The sequence below is a fragment of the Silurus meridionalis genome, chromosome 6 (genome assembly GCF_014805685.1).
Source record: "Silurus meridionalis isolate SWU-2019-XX chromosome 6, ASM1480568v1, whole genome shotgun sequence".
Taxonomy (NCBI): domain Eukaryota; kingdom Metazoa; phylum Chordata; class Actinopteri; order Siluriformes; family Siluridae; genus Silurus; species Silurus meridionalis.
In genome coordinates this window covers 30,545,839-30,568,338 of record NC_060889.1, presented here as the reverse complement: position 1 = coordinate 30,568,338, position 22,500 = coordinate 30,545,839, and the positions used below count along the sequence as shown (strand labels likewise).

The 22,500-nt window shown below is 42.6% G+C and overlaps 3 protein-coding genes across 3 annotated transcripts in view; all 3 read left to right on the top strand.

Annotated features, from left to right (window-relative positions):
- Window positions 1-904, top strand: part of tada2b (transcriptional adaptor 2B) — a 4,574-nt gene extending 3,670 nt beyond the window's left edge. The window contains exon 2 of the mRNA XM_046852209.1: window positions 1-904. This exon is cut by the window's left edge and continues 585 nt beyond it. Coding sequence (XP_046708165.1) covers window positions 1-552 — 552 coding nt within the window. The 3' untranslated portion in view covers window positions 553-904.
- A 5,264-nt stretch (window positions 905-6,168) lies between these two features.
- On the top strand, window positions 6,169-9,540 carry grpel1 (GrpE-like 1, mitochondrial). The gene is made up of 4 exons (XM_046851045.1): window positions 6,169-6,282; window positions 8,254-8,410; window positions 8,549-8,630; window positions 8,863-9,540. The coding sequence occupies exons 1-4, from the start codon at window positions 6,224-6,226 to the stop codon at window positions 9,207-9,209; spliced, it is 645 nt and encodes a 214-aa protein (XP_046707001.1). The 5' UTR covers window positions 6,169-6,223; the 3' UTR covers window positions 9,210-9,540.
- A 9,266-nt stretch (window positions 9,541-18,806) lies between these two features.
- Window positions 18,807-22,500, top strand: part of sorcs2 (sortilin-related VPS10 domain containing receptor 2) — a 151,962-nt gene continuing 148,268 nt past the window's right edge. Inside the window, exon 1 of the mRNA XM_046851044.1 lies at window positions 18,807-19,535. Coding sequence (XP_046707000.1) covers window positions 19,218-19,535 — 318 coding nt within the window. The 5' untranslated portion in view covers window positions 18,807-19,217. The remainder of the gene's footprint in view (window positions 19,536-22,500) is intronic.

Below are 22,500 nucleotides of genomic sequence, written 5' to 3'. Positions count from 1 at the left end.
TTTCGAGAATTTGAGGACTTTTTCGACAACATGCACAAAGAGCGAGTGCTACGCGCCAAAGTGCGTGAGCTCCAGCGCTACCGACGCAACGGCATCACGCGTCTGGACGAGTCGGCGGAGTACGAGGCGGCACGGCACAAGCGTGAGAAGCGGAAAGAAAACAAGAGCTCCAAGAGAGGCGGCGGCGGAGGAGGTGGCGGTGGTGGTGGAGCAGGTATTGGAATTGGAGGCGGAGCTAACTCAGGAAGTGGAACCAACGCAGGGGGAGCCAGTGCCATCAAAGAGGAAGGAAAAGATGGTGAATTCTCGGCCATCGAGCACTTACCGGGCTTCGAGTTGCTTTCCGATCGCGAGAAAGTGCTGTGCAACTCGCTGAACTTGAGCCCGACTCGATATTTGACGGTCAAAACCATCATCATTAAGGATCATTTGCAGAAACGGCAAGGAGTCCCCGCAAAGAGCCGCTTACCGGGATACCTGGACAAAATGCTGAAACGGCGCATCCTGAACTTCCTCACAGAGAGCGGCTGGATATCGCGGGATGCCGCGTAACAACTTTTCTAGTGTTTTCTTGTTCATAGGAATGTGAATGTGGCAAAAGGAAACAAAAATGTTGACTACAGTTTTGATATGGAAAAAATCTGTACATACATATCTATATTTTTGCTAATAAGAATTTTTCTTGTGGTTGGGGGACACCTGATGGGAGGGGAGGGAACGGGGCTTTGCGTTCTTTTTATCTAAAAAAAAAAAAAACATTCAGAATTCTATGGAAAATGTGAGAACTTCTGACAATAGCCATAACCTCGTTCAAGGGAGCGTTTGACAATGCGTCTTACCTTTTTAGCATTATTTAGTTTGACATTAAAGACTTGAGAGTCCAGAACTCTTGAGTTGTACCACACCTAATCTGACTCTAGGTTGATTGATTACAGAAAATCCTGTGTGGTTCCAAATTCATCACTGAGATCATGAAATCATTGTGGTTCTACAGAACTTTCTGGTTCTGTAATTGGTTCTGGAATCTCTGTTGTAGTTGCCATGGCTTTAGAATCCTCACTGTGGTTCTAGAATCTTCAATGTTCTTCAGAGTAAGGAAGAAAGCCTGTTGTGATTCCTGAATTTTCACAGTGGCTCTAGAGTAAGTGGTGACGCTTCTAGAATGTTCAAAGTTTTAAAAGTAGTAAGATGAAGGTCGGTACTGCAGCTCTAGTATAAGTGGAGATGCCTCTAGAATATTCACTGGTCTTTAAGTAGAAAGAAGAATGTCAGTTTTAATTTCAGATGCTTCACTTCTAGAGTCTCCTGACTCATGATTGTTCTAGAATCTTCCTCATTCTACATCCTACAAGAAAACGGTCAGTTGTAAATATAGAGTCCTCTGGTGTTGGTTTCAGAATCTTCACCATTCTAAAAATGGTAAGGTCTGTTGTAAATACAGTATCTTCACAACGGTTCTAGAATGAGTAGTGATGCTTCTAGAACGTTCACGTATGTTCCGAGGAACCAGAGAATAGTGTAATCTTCACTATGGTTCAAGAATTCATGCCCTTCCCCACCAACCATGGTTCTAGGATGATGCTTCTCTGGCAACATGGCTCTAGAATCAGCAGAAATCATCCTCCGGTCCTGGTTTAAAAAAGATTTTTGTGGTCATTGATTCTTCAGTATGAGTCTCCCCAGGCACGGTTCTTAGTGTGGTCTTCAAATGTTCTGGCTGTTTTTTTAATGCACAGAATAGTTCTGGAATCTTCAGAGTGGAATCTGGAGCCAGCAGTTTAACCTCTTTCGCACTTTTTGCTATTTATTTTTCTCCACAAATTGGCTCCTTTAGATTCCTTCGAATAATCATAACTTTGACAGCCGAACAGAAGCATTGTGAGATTCCAGACATCCTGAAAAACCACAGACTATTTTATTCAGAAAGAGGCTGCACTGGATGGGTAACATTTTTGGCCATTGTTTCAATCGAAAGGTCTTCTCAGGTTTTTTATTATAAGCGACAAAACATCACTGCATAGATTAATTACTCGAGGATAGCAGTTCCATAATCCTGGTCACTTGATGAGGATGAAACTGTCAGGTATAATATATTCTTCAAGATTTTCCAGGAAAATTATACATTTCTAGACTCTAACAAAGCAAGATGAAGTCTACATTCTTTCTTAGTGCACTTCTTTAACACGGTCTTCTGGGATTCTTCGGAAGTTAATCTAGAGTCCATCTGTTCGCTCATTGAAGTTGTTAGAGGTTCCTTTGAGTTGTTGAGTCAGTAGTCTCTCCTACATGGTTCAACAATCTTCAGAGTGACAGACATCTTCACAGAGTAATTCAAAGTTTCCAGATTTAAGAAAACTTTCTAAGTATGCTCCTCTGGCTCTCTGGTCTGTTTCTGGAATGGTTCGACCCAATGACCCCCGAACTGTCTGCATAATTACACCTTCCCAATTCTGCCTCTACAATTGTTTACTGTTTTCTTGGATGTGCAGAGTGATAAGTTTACTTCGAACCAGGTTCCTAGAAGTGTCCATTTTCTTCAGTATGGTTTTGGAATCTTTGCTCTCGGTCTCCAACCGTCAATACTGTGATTCTTTGATGCTCAGACCAAGACGGTCCTCTCAGGATGACTTCAGTGCAGTTCCCTCAGAGGGACGAAAATTTCCCTGGCCTAGTTCCGAGATGAGATAAAATAATAGTCGAGTATTCTAGAAACTTCTAAACTATTAGCTTTTTTTCCCCATGGGTGTTTTTCTAATCATCAGTGAGCGATGGGTTGTGGTTCCTGAATCTTTAATGCTGTTCTGGAATCCTGAGGGCGTTGTTATTCTCACCAGCATGGGTCTAGAAACTTTCCTGTGGATCTAGAATCCTCAGAGCGATCACGGTGTCTCGTAACACCCTAGAACCACAGCAATGTTCTGGAGTCTTCACCCTCAGTCCAGCTTTTGTACAAGCCCTACCCTGGATCTCCAAGCTCATGGATGGTTCTAGGATACTTTTCCAGATTCCAGAACTAAAAAATTAAAGAAGTTCAGCTCCAGCGAAGTGATTGGCCAATACGTCTTTACGCATGATCACGTTTGATCACTTTTTATTTATTTTTGCCACAAATGTTTCATTTTGCCCAAGATGAGGATGTTCAGAGGACATCTGTGGCCTGAGTGTGAAGCTTTTAATTAGGGACCATCCTGTCTAATAGAACGTGAGGACGTCCGTGGTAACAGTGCCGATAATGATGTGTAGATACACTGTTTTGCCAAAAGTATTGGGACACCTGAAGATGTGGTTCTTCAGCAAATTTTCCCTCATAGTTTTGTAGGAGCTCTTTGGATGCAGAAGGATGAATTTTTTACCTATAGTGGAGACCCAAACAGGTTCCAGCAGGACAATGCCAAGTTCATGAAGATCTGCTTTCCGTGGGTCAGAGTGGAAGATCTCCTCCCATAGAGCTCTGAAACTTCTCACAGGCCTCCTCTCGTCTCTGAACCAGCACAAATCTCCACAAAATCTAGTAGAACATCTTCCCAGAAGAATGGCGCTTATTATCCAAGGAAATGGGATGTTCAAAAAGACCTTATTCTCAGGTGTCCACATACTTTTGGCAATACAATAGGCGTTGTTTTTGTTTCTCTTTCTGTTATTCGGCGACGCAACGATTCTTTTTTCCCTTTCACGTTTCTGTCACTTTTCCATCCCTTCCCCTCCGCTCGAGAGCTTTCATGCAGCTCTTCAGACCCGAGGCTCCGTCCCACCGTTCCATTTAAATGCAAATGACTCGGCGTGAAGGCTGACTCGAGGGCTGAATACGAACGAGGGAAGAAGTTCACAGTGTCTTTCTCTCTTCTTTAACGCTTTTCTTTTCAGTCGCACTATTGGTGCTTTTTTTCTTTTTTTTATTCCCTAAACATTTTTTGGGGGTCAAGCTGACTCAAGGAAATAAGGATTTATTTACCAAAAAAAAAAAAAAAGGATTTCCTCTCACATTTTCTTCACACAGTTATGAAAAAATAAAATAAAAATAATTTTTTTTGGGGGGGGGGGGGGGAGTAATTCTGAATCCAAAGCCCAATGTCATTTTTTTTTTTTTTATTATTATTATTATTTCTCCATAAATTAAATATTCATATTTTAAAGCTCTGCATTTCTTTTGTTTTTGTTTTAAGAAAATGTACATACTTTTTTGTAAAATAATTCCAAATGTGTACAAAATAGGGCTGAAAACAAGAAGAACGATCTGTGAATTGTAAATTATTTTATTCCTAAAGCATTTTTTTATTCTTTTTATATATATAAAAAAAAAAAATGGGGGATACAGAATTTTCTTTCCCGTCTCTCGGTTCGGTCATGATGCTGTTGAATTTGGTAGCGAATCGTTTTTTGTTTTGTATAATAGCGTGGGTTTTGTTGGAAAGGTCACAGATGTTGAACTATTTTGTATTAAAGTGTTTATACTGAGCCAGTTGTCTTTATTCCTGTTCTCTTTGAGTTTCCACACAAGTGTGGATTAAATACATTTTTCCAATAAAAATCCTGCTTTAGCATGAAGAACAGCTTTACACACTCTCAGCGTCCGGACGCTGCGTTTCTCCAAACGTTCAGCTGAAATACTTTGGTTTTCCTCAAAGATGTTTTTTGCTAGTTGGAGTTTTTCTTCTTCATCTCAGAGCAGTTCAGTAGGATTGAGGTGCAGTGACTGGGCAGATCGTTCTATGATAAATATCACTCCAGATGTCTGTCTGCTCTCTAAATAACACGTACAGAACTTATACGCTTCGACATGTCGTACTGTGAAGTCCCTTCCAATGAGCCTCAGTCCAGACGGAACTGCATGGTGTGGAACGGTTGCCATGTTGGTTCCTTTCACTTTCCGGAACCTTCCCTGCTCCGAAACAACCCCAAACCATGAAACTTCCAGCTTCATGTGTGAGTGTGGGGGTGAAGGAGTCTGATCACATCTTCTCTGCTGTTCTTCATCTCACACAAGTTCTTTTGAATTTTCTTTCACTCGTTCACTGTCCAATTCTTCAGTGTTTGTATAAACAAAACATAAGTGTGTGTAAAAAAAACATAAAAGACTGTTTCGGATGGATGGATGGATGGATAGATAGATAGATAGATAGATAGATAGATAGATAGATAGATAGATAGATAGGTCAACTGATTGATTAATTGATTGATTGGTTGATTGATTGATGATTGGCTGATTGATTGATTGGTTTATTGATTGGTTGATTGATGATTAGTTGATTGATTAATTTGTTGGTTGATTGGTTGATTGATCAAAAGTGGACACCAGGTGAACTTCAGAGGCACTCAAGGCTCGTTGATGCTAGCGAAGACTGACTCGTGTGGTCTGATACTGCATATAAAGAGCAGAGCCAATGCTGATCCCTGGACACCACCCGAAGCTCCTACAAGAGACATGTGAACATGAGAACTGGATGATGGAGCGAAGGAAGGAAGAAGGCGGTCTGGTCTAATGGTACCAGGATCCACTTGGGGAAGAAGGTGACCTGGTGGAGAGACTGTGATGCTGGGGGATGTTCTGCTTTGAAATCCTGATGTCACCTACCGAAACCCCCTGCAATTCCACCCCTTTGTGGTGATGGTGTTTCCTGCTGGCAGAAGGACAAAGCTTGAAAAATCCCAAAAATCCAAACTGCAACAGAGCGTTCAGGAACGCTTTGAGGAACGTGACATAGGTGTGGTTTTGGCCTCCAGATTCCACAGAACGTCTGTGGGACATGCTGGATGAACAAGTCCATGGAAGCTCCACACCATCCGAGTTTTTTTTGGTAACACAATATCGATGATACGATACTTGATACAGTATTGATGACACAATAAATTCCCTGAATGATGTAAAGACCATGGATCATTAAATCACAGGGCTGCCCTAAACCGTTTTTCACTCCCTACATCAGTGGACTACAGAGTGTGTGATCTGACATCTCCTGCATCCTTTCTAGTGCACTAGTTATTACCCAAAAACATGGTGTACCGAATAACCTTCAGATCAGGCGCAGTCCGAAAACTCGCCCTTGCCCTCATGTGCTGCAACCAAACTTCAGGAGGTAGGCGAGTTCACGAGCATCGAATCCGATTGGATGACTTTTAAAATACGTCACGACCAAGAACGATGCCTATTGATCGACCGTGTTCGTCCCGCCCACCTTTTCCCCTGAAGTTCAGGTGCGCTCCATGTGAGAGGTTTGAGTTAAAGATGGCGGCCTTGTGTGTTCGTGCGGTGAGGAGTCTACTCACAAACCCTTCGCTTTCACGGTGAGGCTTTTCAAGTTGTATATCCATTTTATGTTTATTATTGCGCTCAGCGTCTTTAAAAACGATTTTAGATCCAAACCAAGACTTTTCTTTTATGCCTAGTGTGTTTATTTGAACGCCTCAGAAGCCAGAGCCGTTAGCGCAGTCAGGGCCTTATCCCAAATCCCCTACGTAGTCCCTATACAAGTGTACTTCACCAAGTGTTACAGAGGGGAGCCATGCGCCCTATCTAGTGCCCTCTGTCGAAAATCAACCGTCATTTAGGATTTAGCCTTAAGTAGTCGAAATATTCCTATTTATATTTGAATGCATTCTGAAATTTATACATAGTGAAATTATGAAGGGTGTGTCTCAAATAGAAATAAATATATACATATGTAAATTATAATACACTTAATAATGTCATTGTACACACATGACGTTATGAAGTGTAAAATAGTGTAATATAATGACAGGAATAAATGATGTGTTTATGAGAGCTGAAAAGGTGTCGGTCAGTAAATCTTATTGTGAATATACAGTAGAGTAAAGTGCAGTAAACCAGATGATGTGGACCAGGACCAGGACCAGGACCAGGTTCATCAACCAACACCAAGCTGAGAGGACACTACACTGCTGCACGTGCGGTTCACAGTGATGGTGTAAATGATTTGTCTGAAGAATAATAATAATAATAATAATAATAATAATAATAATAATTTATGATATACAGTGTTTCTGAGGGATGCTGTTCCGCATGGAAAAAGGATTTCATTCGATAAGCGTGAACCGAACAGTGCGAATACATGCACTTTATACATCCTATATACAGGCTAGATAGATAGATAGATAGATAGATAATATAGTATATGATATCATATTGTTGTGGATAATGGTGTATGATGATGGTGTATTGTGATGTTGTGGATAATGTTTTTTTTTTTTGTGGTTTATGATATATGATGGTTTGTGTGATGGTGTATGGTTGTGTATGATGATGGTGTATGGTGGTGAATAATGGTGTATAGTGGTGTATGATGATGGTGTATAATGCTGTATGGTGATGTTTGGTTGTGAATAATGGTGTTTGGTGGTGGTGTATGATGGTGAATAGCGGTGTATGGTGGTTTATGATGTATGGTTGTGAATAATGGTGTATGATGGTGGTGTATGATGGTGAATAGCGTGTATGGTGGTTTATGATGTATGGCTGTGAATAATGGTGTATGATGGTGAATGGTGGTGTATGATGATGGTCTATAGTGGTGTATGGTGATGTAAATTGGTGTATGATGGTGGTGATAGTGAATGTTGGTGTATGGTGTACTGTTGTGTGTAATGGTGAATAGTGGTGTATTATGATCGTGTGTATGATGATGGTGTATAGTTATGTATGATGGTGAATAATGGTGAATAATTGTGTATAGTGGTGTATGATTTTAATAGTGCTATATGATGTTGGTGATAGTGTGTAATAGTTTATGGTGATGTGAGGTGTTGAATGATGGTGGTGAATTATGGTGTATGATGGTGGTGAATGATTGTGTATGGTGATGGTGTATGGTGAGGTGGTAAATGATGGTGGTGTATGGTTGTGAATAATGGTAAATGATTGTGTATGATGGTGGTGTATGGTTGTGAATAATAGTGTATGATGGTGGTGTATGATTTTGAATAGTGCTGTATGATGTTGGTGATAGTGTAATGATGGTGGTGTCTGCTGATGTATGATGGTAAAAGGTGGTGTGTTACGGTGAATGGTGGTGATGGAGAACTGTGGTGTATGATGGTGTTTGGTGATGTGTGGTGGTAAATGATGGTGTGGTGATGGTGAATGCTGGTAAATATTGGTTTAATAATGGTATATGGTGGTGAATGATGGTTGCTTAAGCATGTATAGCTTTACTCTGCTGGTCCTGGCTTTTGATAAGCCCCATACATCTGAAAAGGTTCAGTATCTAAATAAATAAAAGAATAAATATGTTTGTTCAGGAGGACGCCGAGGCTCCTGTGCACGGCAGCGCAGCAGAAAAGCTCAGGAGGAACAGAAGAAGAAAACGGTGGAGCTCAGAAACCGGAGCAGGGCACGTGTGAGAACGCGTTATCCGAGGAGAAAGTTCAGCTCGAGGAGCAGCTGAAGGAACTCACGGTATAAATACGGTGTTTAGACCATTTTGCCTGAAAACACTCCCTGACCAATCACAACACAGAGCTCAACACTGTGTGTGTGTGTGTGTGTGTGTGTGTGTGTGTGTGTGTGTGTGTGTGTGTGTGTGTGTGGTTGCAGGATAAATACAAGCGAGCTCTGGCTGACACGGAGAACCTCAGACAGAGGGGGCAGAAGATGGTAGACGATGCTAAACTTTTTGGTAAGAAAACTCTGAGTCGTCTTCTCCCTGTCTGGGATTCGTGTGTGTGTGTGTGTGTGTGTGCGCGCCCCCGTCCCTTTGTGTGAGAGATAAAGAATAGAGTAAATGTTTCTTTATTTACTCTTTATTCTCTCACATACACTAATTTCTTTTCTTCCATAAAGATGAACGTGAGAATGACTTCTGTTTATTCCCCTCGTCTCTCTGTTTCCTCTTTAATTGTGTTCTGAAGGAATCCAGGGTTTCTGTAAAGACCTGCTGGAGGTGGCGGACATCCTGGAGAAGGCGACGCAGAGCGTCCCGAAGGAGGAAGTGAGCTCTCAGAACCCTCACCTGAAGAGCTTGTACGACGGCCTGGTGATGACGCAGGTGCAGATCCAGAAGGTTTTCTCTAAGCATGGCCTGGTGAAGCTCGATCCCCTCGGCCTCAAGTTTGACCCCTACGAGCATGAGGCGCTCTTCCAAATCCCCATCGAGGGCCAGGAGCCCGGCACCGTCGCCACGGTTACCAAAGTGGGCTACAAGCTGCACGGCCGTACCTTGCGACCTGCGCTGGTGGGCGTGGTCAAAGCTCCGTAGGGAACGGTCCGGTTCGGCCTGAACTCGAGCGAACCGTATGGACTACGTGACGCGACGTGAATTTCTGATTGAGTATATAACTGATTATATGGTAACTATCGAGGAGGACGTTTGCAAGTCACGCACGTTTTATTGTTTTGGTTCATTACGTGTAACGTTTACTGTGGGTTTAATTCGGATTGTAAACGTACAGCTGAGAACCGAGAAGAGGGGCGGGCCAGCGGAAAGTGTGAATGCATTTCTGACCTTGTTGATGTTTAGAAATGGAAAAAAAATGGGTCCATGAAATCTGCTGTACTAATCGATCACTTTGTATATTCAACTATTTCAACGTCTTGTCTGTTGTCTTCATTCTCTGCCCCAGCTCTCAGAGAGCATGAAAGCAAGTTCTCACACACCAGTCTGGACACACCTTTTCCCTCAGATTGTCCTTATTCTTTTAATTTTTTTCACTTTAGTACTGAAGAATCCAAACTATGAAAGAACACCCAGGAGGGATCCCAGAACTGGGTTTATAGCAAAGCACCTAAATTCACGCAGCACGCCAAACTCCTGGCATTCTCTCATCACATTCACCTGCGATGGGTTTCAGATCACAGTGACATCTCTTGCCTTTTTACTGTGCTTTAGAACGTTCGTTGTCTTGTGCAGAGTCAATAGTCTTAATAGTTCATATTATTGCAAAGACAGTCCATCTTTACTTTAAGTAATCAGCAGTCAAGCACTTTAAATGTATCTTGGACTCACTACCATCAAACACTGATGAAACAGGTTCTTCTGAGGGCTGTCCCCAGATAGGAAGACCAAGAGCTATTTCTGCTGCACAGGAAACGTTTATTTTAATTACTAAAATTTAACATCTACTGTTCAGAGGAGACCAGGCCTTTGAACTTTGAGCTCTGGTTGAAACGGCCATGTCCTGACTGTGCGGTTCCCACTGTGAAGCATGAAGGAGGAGGCGTGATGGTGTGGAGGTGCTTTGCTGATAATTACTCCAAATCTACGCCACACTTAACCAGCACGGCCGTCCCATCCCATCTGGTTTGCACTTATTAGGTCCATCATTTGATTTTCAATAGGAAATCCCCAAAACACGTTCTGTAAGACCATTGTCCAAGAAGGAGAGTGATCGAGTGCTGGATCAGATGACGTGGCATCTACAATCACCCCATCGCAATCCAGGTGAGATGGTTTTATATATGTTGGACTGAAGAATGGAGGAAAAGCAGCCAACAAGCACTTTTTTGGGAACTCCTCAAGATTGTTGCAAACCCATTCCAGGTGATGACTGAGGCTGAGAGAGAGAACGCGAGCTGCCCTACTATATTTTGAGTTATTCAACACGTTTTTGTCTACTACGTAATTCCATGTTTGTACTGGGACAGGTTCAGGTCTCCTGGTTCAAGTGAAGGGAAAATATCATGCCACAGCCTCCAAAGACCACCTTTAAAATTGTCCCTTTGTCAGTAAGTGGGTGTCTGAATATTTTTGGGTGATACCATGTATGTTGTATGGTTTCCTAAGAAGGGGTTTGGCAAACCTCTGAGAGGACAGATACACACGTCACACGAGAACTTGCACAAGGTAGTCCATGGATGGTTTTTTTTTTTTTTATTAGCATTCAACTGCTTTCAGATTTCTTGAAAATACTCCTGAAAGCCAACAGAAGGTGAGGTTATGTACATGTTACCATGTCCACATGCTAACCTGTTAACCTTGCATCTACATCACCTTTTTCTCCAGGACTCGCACAGTCCACACACATTTGCCTATTTTTTCCTGCAAAAACGTATAAAAAAAAAAAAAAAAAAAAAAGGTCCAAGACTGAAAAATGTCAGTTTTCTCAGCATAAAATGGTGTCGCACAAAAAAAGTCGTATTAACATGGATTTACTTTTTCAATGAACAGAGGACATGATGTTTTTGTGGGGACTCAAGAATATAAATCGCAAGGTAGCACAGGTACACATAAACGAGTAATGCTGAATAATCACAATTTCATGCTTTAGTAGCAAAAATGCCATTTTTCTGAAAGCAGTTGTGCAATTTATATGTAAATATAAATTGCGATCAAGGGGTCCAAGCACCACTTTCATTCGGTTTTGGGATAAAAATTTAATTCACACACATTTATTGACCAAAAGTATTGGGACACCTGAATAAAAAACAAACAAAAAATGCACACATTTTTGTAGGACGTCTTTGGATTCAGGAGCAGGACATCTTTCCTTCAGCTGAACTAGGAGCCCCAAAGCTGTTTCATAATTGTATAACACCCTTTGTGGTTGAATAAGCACAAATCTCCACATAAATCTAGTTGAGGATCTTCCCAGAAAAGTGGAGGTTATTAGAACTGCACATGGGGATTTAAATCAGATGGGATGTACAAAAAGCTACAGCATAAAAAAAGCATATAATGTTTGTAGTCTAAAGTTAAAAATGGTTTACAAAATTCCAAATGAATTGAGATTTCTGATGAGTGGAGACGACCGAAGTGATTTTTCTGAGCTGACCTCAGTCGCAGATCTCAGAAGCCCCACCTCAGGCAGTTGTAAGTCATTCTGATGAACTCACGAACCAGACTCACACGGCGTCCTGTACAATCCCCTGTGGTGGTCTGGAGGGTAACACTGCAGAGAAGAGATGATTCCTGTCGAGCTCGATTGTCCCAAACTCTTCACTAACCTTTATAACGGCTACAAACGACTTACTTGAAGCTGATTTGTTTGCAGACGGGACCCATTTCTTCTTTTTGACCCGTAAGGATTTCAGCTGGAGTTTGACTGAACAGGTAACAGCAGTCCTCTTTGGTCTTCGCAACTGCATTTTAAAAACAAGTGTTTAGTATTGTACAGTAATTTAAGGTTGAAACCACAAAGTGGCTGTTTTAAATATAATATAAAGTGCATTACACTATACAGCCAGAAGTACTGGATCTTCCCTCGATTTGAACCAGGAGAGCCAAGCTCCATGAAGATCTGCTTTCCATGGGTTGGACTCGAAGATCTCGTGGTGAAGAGCTAAAACCTTATCGAACTGCATCCCAGGCCTTCTCACCTCACCATCATCAGTACCATACATTATTACCACCCTTGTAGCTGAATGAATCTCCAGAAATCCCAAAATTTAGTGGAACATCTTTTGAGAAGAGCCGAACTTTTTATAACGGAGATTAAATGTGGAGTTAACCAGCTCGTCCAACAACCTTTTCATGGAAGTCGCGGTGATCACACGTTTTTTTTTTTTACACGTAATGTGAAGCTCTTGTATCTGCATTTCTGTTGGCTGTTCAGGTCAAGTATTAGTAGATGTATGGAGTGATTAGTGACTTACCTATAAACCTGTTGAAGGACATGTGTGGAATTTCACCAACGCCCTGTTTAGGTGCGTAACCTGGAACCAAGAGACGATAAATACAGTATTGACATCAAACCAAATCTATAAATGTTCAGTATCACTGAGTCACTGACAAACAGGTCATTCAGAAGAAGACGACTGATGACCCCTGAATTCATAGCAATCAGTTTCTAACTAATGAATCATTTAATAATCATAAATCTAATAATATATCATGTGTCAGCAGTCTTTCATGCGGCCGTGTGCAAAATCACAATCCTACTAAACAGCTACTTTAATTAGGAACAATATTCGGCGATCATATATTTATTTATTAATCATCAGACGCCTATTTAAAATATTGCAGCCTGCAGGTTTCTTACCTTCACCACCGTCTTCCACAAGTTTCTTTTCTGAGCTCAAAAAGTCGGAGCTAAATACTGAGTAGCACCAATCAGAGGTCGCATTTTTATGATGTCATCATGTGGAACTTCTTACAAAGTATTTTACAGGATTTTAAAACTCCAACAATACAAAACAATAAAGTATTTTTATACAAAATATGAAATCGTTTTTTTTTTTCAGTCGTGTTTTATATTTAAAACACGTCTCATAAATCCTACTCATAACTGTAGTGTTCGAATTGTTCTAGATATAAACATATACATCCAGTTTTTTGAAGGGTGCCAATAGATCTGGACTTGAGGAACTCTGGTCCTGAGCTCTTAAAAGCAACAGAGGGAGGATTTACCTTTAACCAGACACCAGTCATAAGATTTGAAGACGTTCTGCACCCATTCATTACTGTGTTCTTCACACAGACTGGTGGTGGTCTTCACCCTACAGAGAGGAACAGAATTCTGTGTTTCAAAGCAAAATCCAATCATTCAGAACATCTGTAGCCCAATGATCACAAAGTCTCCCTCCTCCACTCATCCCTCCATCCTCTACCACTCCTCCACTCATCCCTCCATCCTCTACCACTGCTCCACTCATCCCTCCATCCTCTACCACTGCTCCACTCATCCCTCCATCCTCTACCACTCCTCCACTTATCCCTTCATCCTCTACCACCCCTCCACTCGTCCCTCCATCCTCTACCACTCCTCCACTCGTCCCTCCATTCTCTACCACCTCCACTTATCCCTCCATCCTCTACCACTCCTCCACTCATCCCTCCATCCTCTTCCACTCATCCCTCCATTCTCTACCACTCCTCCACTCATCCCTCCATCCTCTGCCACTCCTCCACTCATCCTTCCATTCTCTACCACTCCCCATCAATCCTCTATCCTCTACCACTCCTTCACTTATCCCTCCATCCTCTACCACCTCCACTCATCCCTCCATCCTCTACCACCCCTTCACTCATCCCTCCATCCTCTACCACTCTCCACTCATCCCTCCATCCTCTACCACCTCCACTCATCCCTCCATCCTCTACCACTCCTCCACTCATCCCTCCATCCTCTACCACCCCTTCACTCATCCCTCCATCCTCTACCACTCCTCCACTCATCCCTCCATCCTCTACCACCTCCACTCATCCCTCCATCCTCTACCACTCCTCCACTCATCCTCCATCCTCTACCACTCCTCCACTCATTCCTCCATCCTTCACAAATGCTCCACTGATCCTTTTATTCTCCACCGTCCTCCACTCATCCTCTATCACTCCTCCATCAATCTCTTTATCCTCCACCACTCTGCCACTCATCCCTTCATCCTCTATCACTGCACCACCGATCCCTCTACCAATTCTCCCTCTTCCTTACATAATCGTTCTATTCTCTCATCTCTATTCTTTACCACTCATCCCTCCAGCCTCTACCACTCTCTCCTCTATCCTCGACCACTCCTCCACTCATCCCTCCATCCTCTACCACTCTGCCACTTATCCCTCCATCCTCTACCACTCCTCCACTCATCCTCTATCACTCCTCCATCAATCTCTTTATCCTCTACCACTCTGCCACTAATCCCTTCATCCTCTATCACTGCACCACCGATCCCTCTACCAATTCTCCCCTCTTCCTTACATAATCTTTCACTCCTCCACACATCCCTCCATCCTCTACCACTCTGTCACTTATCCCTCCATCCTCTACCACTCCTCCACTCATCGCTCTATCACTCCTCCATCAATCTCTTTATCCTCCACCACTCTGCCACTCATCCCTTCATCCTCTATCACTGCACCACCGATCCCTCTACCAATTCTCCCCTCTTCCTTACATAATCTTTCACTCCTCCACTCATCCCTCCATCCTCTACCACTGACCCTGAAGAGATTTGTAAACCAGAATAAAGAAATCAAATATAAAATAGAATTAAAAGGTACACTTGCATGGACACATGTTCTGGACAGTTCACTCCATGTTCTTTATGTGTGGCTGAAGGTCTATCAGACGGCAGTGTGAAAGAGAAGTGAACACAACATCCCTCTGGGTTTGGACCTGCATGTGAAGAACAGATGAATTGTGATTTCAGCTACAAAAACATAAAACCACATGTGATGGATATATAATTGAAATAAAAGCACACAATGAAATGTGATGATCAGTTGATTGCACTGATTCAAACCCTGAAGGTGGAGGTGTTACAGATATGGACAAAAGTATTGGCACACCTGACCTTTCTGTATGAGGTTCTTCTGCAAACTGTTTCCACAATAATAAAAGCACAATTGTTTCCTGGTTCAGTAATTTTTTCCTTCACTTGAACTAGAAGATCCAAACATGTTCCAGCATGACCGTGCCCCTGTGCACAATGCCAGCTTTATGAAGATCTATTGTTCATAGGTTGCAGTGGTAGGTCTCCTGCTGTAGAGCTTTTGAACCCTTTTGAAAACCTTTGGGATGAATACATCTCAAGAAATCTCTACAAAATCTCTTCCCAGAAGAGTGGAGGTTATTATTACAGCAAATAAAGACTTAATATGGAGTGGGCTGTCCACAAAAACTTTATCCATCCAGTAAAGCTCAATGGTTGGATTTCTGAGCAGACATTCAAATCAGATCTGAACTCTGCCACACTCTCAGTACTGGGTTCTTGAGCAATTAGATGATTGTAATTTGTTCTAGATGAATGTAAAGTTCATGACTTACGTGAATTTCCTTGTGACGTCTCAGCATGCTGTGGTTCCTGTGTGTGTTCCTGTTGAGGTGCACAGGTTGTAGCTAAACAAGAGATGAAAAACTTTACACTGGAAGTTACAAGGTTACAGCTCTGGATGTAAAGAACTTATATGACCTGCTTGTAAGAAGAAGAAGAAGAAAATGGTTGAAGGAGAAGCAGAAAAAGAAGATGGACAAGGAGAAGAAGAAGGAGGGAAAGGAGAACAAAGAAGGAGGACAAGGAGAAGAAGAAAGATGAGAAGAAAGAGAAGCAGAAGAGAAAGAAAGCGAATAAGGAGAAGAGAAGAAGAAAAGGGGAGATGCAGAAGGTGGAAAAGAAGATGCTGGAGGAGAAGAAGAAGGAGGATGAGGAAAAAAGAAGAAGAAGGAGCAGAAGAAGATAGAGATGAAGGAAAAGAAGACGAAGTAGAAGGAAGAGAAGAAGAAGGAGGAGACAAAGAAAAAAATAGGAGAAGAAAAAAGAAGAAGGTGTATGAGAAGGAGAAGCAGAACAAGCAGGAGGAGGAGAAGGAGAAGAAAAGGAGGAGGAAAAAGAAGGAAGTAAAGAAGGAAAAGCAGAAGAAGGAAAAAAGTAGAAAGAGGAACAGAAGATGGAGGAGATAAAGAAGAAGAAGAAACAGAAGAGGACGGGGAGCAAAAGAAGGAAGAGAAGCAGAAGAGGATGGAGGAGCAGAAGAAGGAAGAGAAGAAGGAGAAGCAGAAGAGGACAGGGGAGCAGAAGAAGTAAGAGAAGCAGAAGAGGATGGAGGAGGATCAGAAGACGAAGAGAAGGAGAAGCAGAAGAGGACAGGGGGGGGCAGGAGAAGGAAGAGAAGAAGAAGGAGAAGCAGTAGAGGACGGAGGAGGAGCAGAAGAAGGAAGAGAAGAAGAAGGAGAAGCAGGAGAGGATGGAGGAGGAGCAGAAGAAGGAAGAGAAGAAGAATGATGATGCTAACAGGTGAATTTATCTCCTGATGTTCACTGGAGGTAATAAATCCTGCACGTGTAGATGTTGAAAATGTCCACAGTATTACTGCAGTAACGAGTGATTGTTTTTTCACCTTCGGTGGTCTGGGAACGTGTTTCATCACTCAAACAGAAACGCATCAGAACTTCAGCTACGATTAAACCAAAAACACAAGCGCTCAGAAACGCAGGAAATGATGTCTGACATGAAGAAAACCAAATAAAAATGAAATGATTTCCACTTACTGTTGCTCAGTGTGTGGCTCTGAAGGATCAGGATAACCAGGAGGAGAGAACTAGAAGAAGAGAACATCACTGCAGCAGCTGATGGTGATAATGATGGTGGTGATAATGATGGTGGTGTGAAAAGTGAATGAAAATGGAGTTGGCTGTTTTTTTTTGTAAGAAAACGGACAAAGGTTATGAAACTCTTACTCATCATACGCCTGTCTTGTGGTTGAGGCTGAAGCAGCAGATCACCAGAGGCATTCTAAAAATATATTTCCTTTTATTCTGAGACCTTCATGAGAACTTCCTGACTTCTCAGATCATTTTAGGTGCAGCATTTTAGTATGAAGTGATTTAAATTGATCAACAAGGAACGCAGTGTGAATTAACATGCATTGGGGTTCCACTGAGGGGTCAAATATTCTTATCTGGTCTTTCAGAAAGTCCAACTGAGGAGTTGAGGGGGTAAGGGCCTCACTCAAGGGCCCAGCAGTGGGAGATTGGTGGTGCTGGGATTTGTTGGGATTTTTTGCCCTCTCCCAATTTTTTTGAGACTTGTTGCAGCCATCAATTTCAAAATTACCTTGTAATTTTCTTAAAATGGTACATTTCAAAATTCGCCATGTTTTCTACTTTACTGCGGTTTGAATCTGGCGCCCCTCTGGTTTATCGCGGAATTGCATTTGCCACATAACTAATTAGTTTGGCTGATTTTCCAAAAAACTTATAGGGAATTGTTTTTATGGAGTTTTATGTTGAAATAATGAAATGTATTAATAAAAATATAATTATTAATAATAAAATAAAGTAAACAGTGATGGAGACTGTACACTTTCCGATTGCACTCAGAATGCACTATAAGAGTGGACCGAGAACTGAGCCTTGTGGGACTCGAAAGCAACATGTGCACGGAGCAGACTTAGAGGTTCTCCATGTTGCCTGATGGAAAGTCCTGTCATGCTGAGACAATCATGTCAGTGCTGCTGAGATTGGACCAGAGGATACCGAGCGTACCCGTGAGGAACATCAGGCTTGAGCACGATTCTGATAATCAGCTTTAGTGTTTCTGTGCCGTGTGCTGGGTCGGAAACTGTTTGTATCCTGGGGTTGAAGAAGGACAAGGACAATCGAGTGTTTTGTTTACACTCAGGAGACAGAATCAGAGACATCGGTTCCTGACATCACAGTGGGCGACTGAGACCTGTTTGTTCTTTTATCACATGGTGCTGAAATCCAGGAAACAGCCTGTTCTACTACTGCTTTGATGTGCGTGTGTGTGTGTGTGTGTGTGTGTGTTTTATTCATTTTCCTGATCCTGCCAGGCTGTTCTGGTCTGTTAAGAACAATTACGGCCACTAGATGGCGGTGTTTTCTTGTTCAAGAGCGTTTTATAATAACGTGAAGTTTGAATAGGCACTATGGCAAAAGTATTGGGACACCTGACTTTCCCACCATATCTGGTTTTGAAAGCGTGGAATGAGAAGTTCAAAAGAAGCACATCTTATACTCAGGTGTCCACAAACTTTTGGCCATAAAGTGTAACTTTTATATTGGTAAAAGTTTGATAAGAGAAAATGGTCTTTTTTCTCTCATTTTCACGCTTGTAACGCTGTGTGTGTGTGTGTGTGTGTGTGTGTGTGTGTGTGTGTGTGTGTGTGTCTTTTACTATATACAGTATATGCGCTCATATTAATGTCTTAATATTATTTATTTATCTGCAATAATAATAAAATAATATTTATTTTCCTTAATAATAATGTCAATAATAATAATAATAACAATAATAATAATAATAATAAAATAATAATAATAATAACAACAATAATAACAATAACAATAACAAAAAAACAATTATAATATATTTTATTCATTAATTAATAAATTTAAAATGTCTATTGAAAAAAAAATATGCCTTGTGTCAGGCAGAAATGTTATTTCTTTCATTCTTTCTTTCTTTCTTATTTTATTCCTCCCTTTTTTCTATCCTTCTTCTGTCCATTTCCCTTCCTTTTTCCGTTTCCAATCAATTAAACAATGAATGAATCAATCTTCCTCTCTCTCTCTCTCTCTCTCTTTCTTTCTCTCTTTTTTTTTCTTCCTTTCTTTAAAGGACACCGGAGAGAGGATGTGAGCGCGCGCCTGTCAGCAGATGGCAGCCCGGTACTCCAGATTTTCGTCTCCTGGCACGCGAACATCACCCGCTCCTCTCCTCCTCTCTCCTTCTCCTCATCTCTCTCTCTCTCTCTCTCTCTCTGCGCGCGGAAGTCACAGTCTACTCGTTCCCAGCGAATCGGTTCTCCGTGGGTTTGGAGCTCCACCACGCACTCTCACGCACACGCACAGAAGAGACACGGGCGCGCGTCATGGCGCACGTCGCGCACCTGTTCGTGGCGCTGGCGTGGATTATTTCGGCGCACGGATCTGACTGCAGCGGCGGCGGTGTCGGGATCGGTGTTAGCGTTCTGGACCGGAGGCACGAGCATCACCGCTTCCTCCAGGACATGGAGGAGAAGGTGGAGAAGGTGGAGGAGGTGGGGACCGGACTGGGACCGGGACCGGATGCACCGCGGCGGAGCGCCAGGTCCCCGAAAGTGGCGTCTCTGCTGAGCAGCTCGTTCGTGCTGAAAGGCGACGCCGCGCACAACCAGGCGATGGTCCACTGGACTGGAGAGAACAGCAGCGTGAGTGCTCCTCAAACACACGCACGCGCACACGCGCACGCGCATTGACACGCTGATGGTACAGATTGGATCCCAAAGTCAAAACTTTTTTTTTAGGACCACTTTCTTTTGTTCCCTATTTATTTATTTATTTATTTATTTATTTATTTATTTATTTATTCATTTGTTGGTTAGTTTGTCACCATAACATCACATTCACACACACACACACACACACACACACACACACACACACACACACACACACACACACACACACCAATACTCCAGATTTACACGAGGGAACGTGTTTCCTGTAGGACCTTCTCAGGGGTCCTACAGGTTTCTTTTCCATTTCTTACGACAAAGAGTAAATCACCATCATCTTCTTCAGAACATCATGTCATGAACCCCTGGTTACGTGTTTCCAGACAGCATGAAGGTGTGTGAGGGATACGTGCGAGGCGTGTGTGTGTGTGTGTGTGTGTGTGTGTGTGTGTGTGTGTGAGGGGTGTTTGTAGGTAACCTTGTGGATGCAGCATGTGGTGTAAATGGCCATGACCCAACTAAGAGAGACACCGATGTCCCCCTGTCCTCACTATCAGCAGTAGGTTCCTGCGGTCGGAGAACCTCAGCTGGAAACGGGTTCCTCGTGGTGTTCCGGTGTTCTGGGTGTTATTGTACTTGGGTTTGTTGGAATAAGTTTCTCTGAAGATGAGACTTTAGTGATGTTCCGGGGTTAAATGCTTGAGATGTCATGGGTGAATCAGACGAAGGTGTGAAGGTTAATAACCAGATGATCACAAGAATTTCGCTCCCCATTAAAGTTCTTCAGGCAGTTTAACAGCAAGTAGAACATAAACATGCATGGAACCGTCTTTTCCTTTACATTTTCATCCATGACTGTGTATTTGTGCCAAACTTCAGAGCTCTCCAGCAACCAGAAGGTTATGATTCAGTACCAATCTATGGAAAAGTTGGCACCAGGTCGCTTTGGGGATGCAGAGGTTATAATGTTGGAATGGAGAAGTTTGGAGAAGTTTGAAATTTGGAGAAGTGAGTAAGCTAGTGGTGACTTTGGTGAAGGAAAAACTTAGACAGAAAGAGGAAGAAACCTTCAGAGGAACCAGACTCAACACCGAAGGTCCATTCATTACAGTTCCATCATTGTTGACGTCCTCAGTGATGGACTCTTCATCATGGTGGATCTTATGAACTTCAGGTCAGTAATCTTCAGGTTGTGGACCCCTCAGCATAAAATTGCTTTACTCTTGAACATCTCCATTCCACATCTCCATTTGCTGTTATAATAACCTCCACTCTTCCACTAAATGTTTCTGGAGATTCCTTCAGCTACAAGAGTGTTAGTCAAATTACTGATGGAGGTAAGATGAAGGTTCTTGGGGTGCAGTCAACATTCATCTCAGTAGGGTTGGATTTCAATGCTTGGAGATCTTCCATTCACTTCTAACTTATGGAAAGGAGATCTTCATGAAGCTGGATTTGGGTGCAGGGCTTGGGTTGGGATGTCGGAACATGTTTTTGGGTTTTGTCTGATCAAGTTTGTGGTAACATTTTGGAGAAGAACCACGAGTGGCTGGAAACTCACGTGTCCCAATACTTTTGCTTATTAAGTGTATTATTATAACAGTCCAGTATGTTTTTTCCTCTTATACCATACGGATTTACCAGCAAGCACATTGTGTAATTTTTATCCGTTTATTGTTACATGTAATTCTTCAAAAGCGGAAAAAAAACCAACTGACACTGGAGACTCCTTCAGTACATGTTACCCGGATGTCTCTATGACCCTGGAGAAACCTTCACCATGGCAGCCATTAAAAAAAAAAAAGCTGTACCGGTCCAGTCCCTGTGAATGAGCCGTTACTATGGCGACGCTAACACATTAATAATAACCCAGAACTCTAGAAAAACCCAATCGGCGGCCCGTGACCAATCAGAGTGCAGAATCGAGAATCGGCGTCCCACCTTCATGGAGACAAAGAGAGCGTTCGCGCGTGAAGACGTTCGAGACGGAATCGAGAGCTCAGACGCTCGTCTGCTTCGTGCTGTTTCTTCGTCCGTTTCTCACAGGAAGCGCTGGTTACGAAAACCGCCGTTTCTTTCCACAAATATGAGAAATGAGATGTGTGTGTGTGTGTGTGTGTGTGTGTGTGTGTGTGTGTGGGTGCATTCTGTTCGTCTGCCCACGTCTCCTCCTTTCAGTGGGAATGGAGCGGTCCAAAGGTGCCGTTACAATTGCTGTTTTGTTCACTCGAAAACTTAGAAAGCCTTTGGGAAGATCACAGTGTGTGTTTGTGTGTGTTTGTGTGTTTTTGTGTTTGTGTGTGTGTGTGTGTGTGTGTGTGTGTGTGTGTGTGTGTGTGTGTGTGTGTGTGTGTGTGGAGTGGAAATGCCCTTGTTGTGGAAATGCCTGTCACCATGGTGTATGACGGTGACAAGAAAAAGCACAACGATTGAGATGTGAAAGGAGAGGAAATGAATAACAGTGAGAGAGTAGGAGGGAGAGAGAGAGAGAGAGAGAGAGAGAGAGAGAGAAGGAGGAAAACAAAGAGAAACAGTGACTGAGAGTGATGGAGAGAGATGAAGAGAGAGAGAAGGAGAGAGAGGAAGAGAGAGAGAGAGTAAAAGATTGATGGGGGCAAGGATAGAGTGAGAGTCAGAGAAAGAGAATGAGGACAGGAGAGAGGAAAAGAGAAGAGCGAATGACTGAGAAAGCGGTGAGAGAGTGGGAGTGAAGGATGAAGAGAGTGCAAAATAAAGAAAGAAACAGGGAGTGGGAGTGAGAGAACAAAAGAGAATTAAAGAGTCAGATAATGATGGAGTGACTGCGGAAGTGAGAGAATGATGGCGTGAAAGAATGAGGGAGTGAGAGAATGAGGGAGTGAGGGAATGGAGTGAGAGAATGAGGGAGTGAAAGAATGAGGGAGTGAGGGAATGGAGTGAGAGAATGAGGGAGTGAGAG

Coding starts and splice junctions, on each gene's coding strand:
- grpel1 (XM_046851045.1), top strand. CDS start 6,224: ATGGCGGCCTTGTGTGTTCGTGCGGTGAGGAGTCTACTCACAAACCCT. Junction 6,283..8,253: donor ACAAACCCTTCGCTTTCACG/GTGAGGCTTTTC, acceptor ATGTTTGTTCAG/GAGGACGCCGAGGCTCCTGT. Junction 8,631..8,862: donor AGACGATGCTAAACTTTTTG/GTAAGAAAACTC, acceptor TGTGTTCTGAAG/GAATCCAGGGTTTCTGTAAA.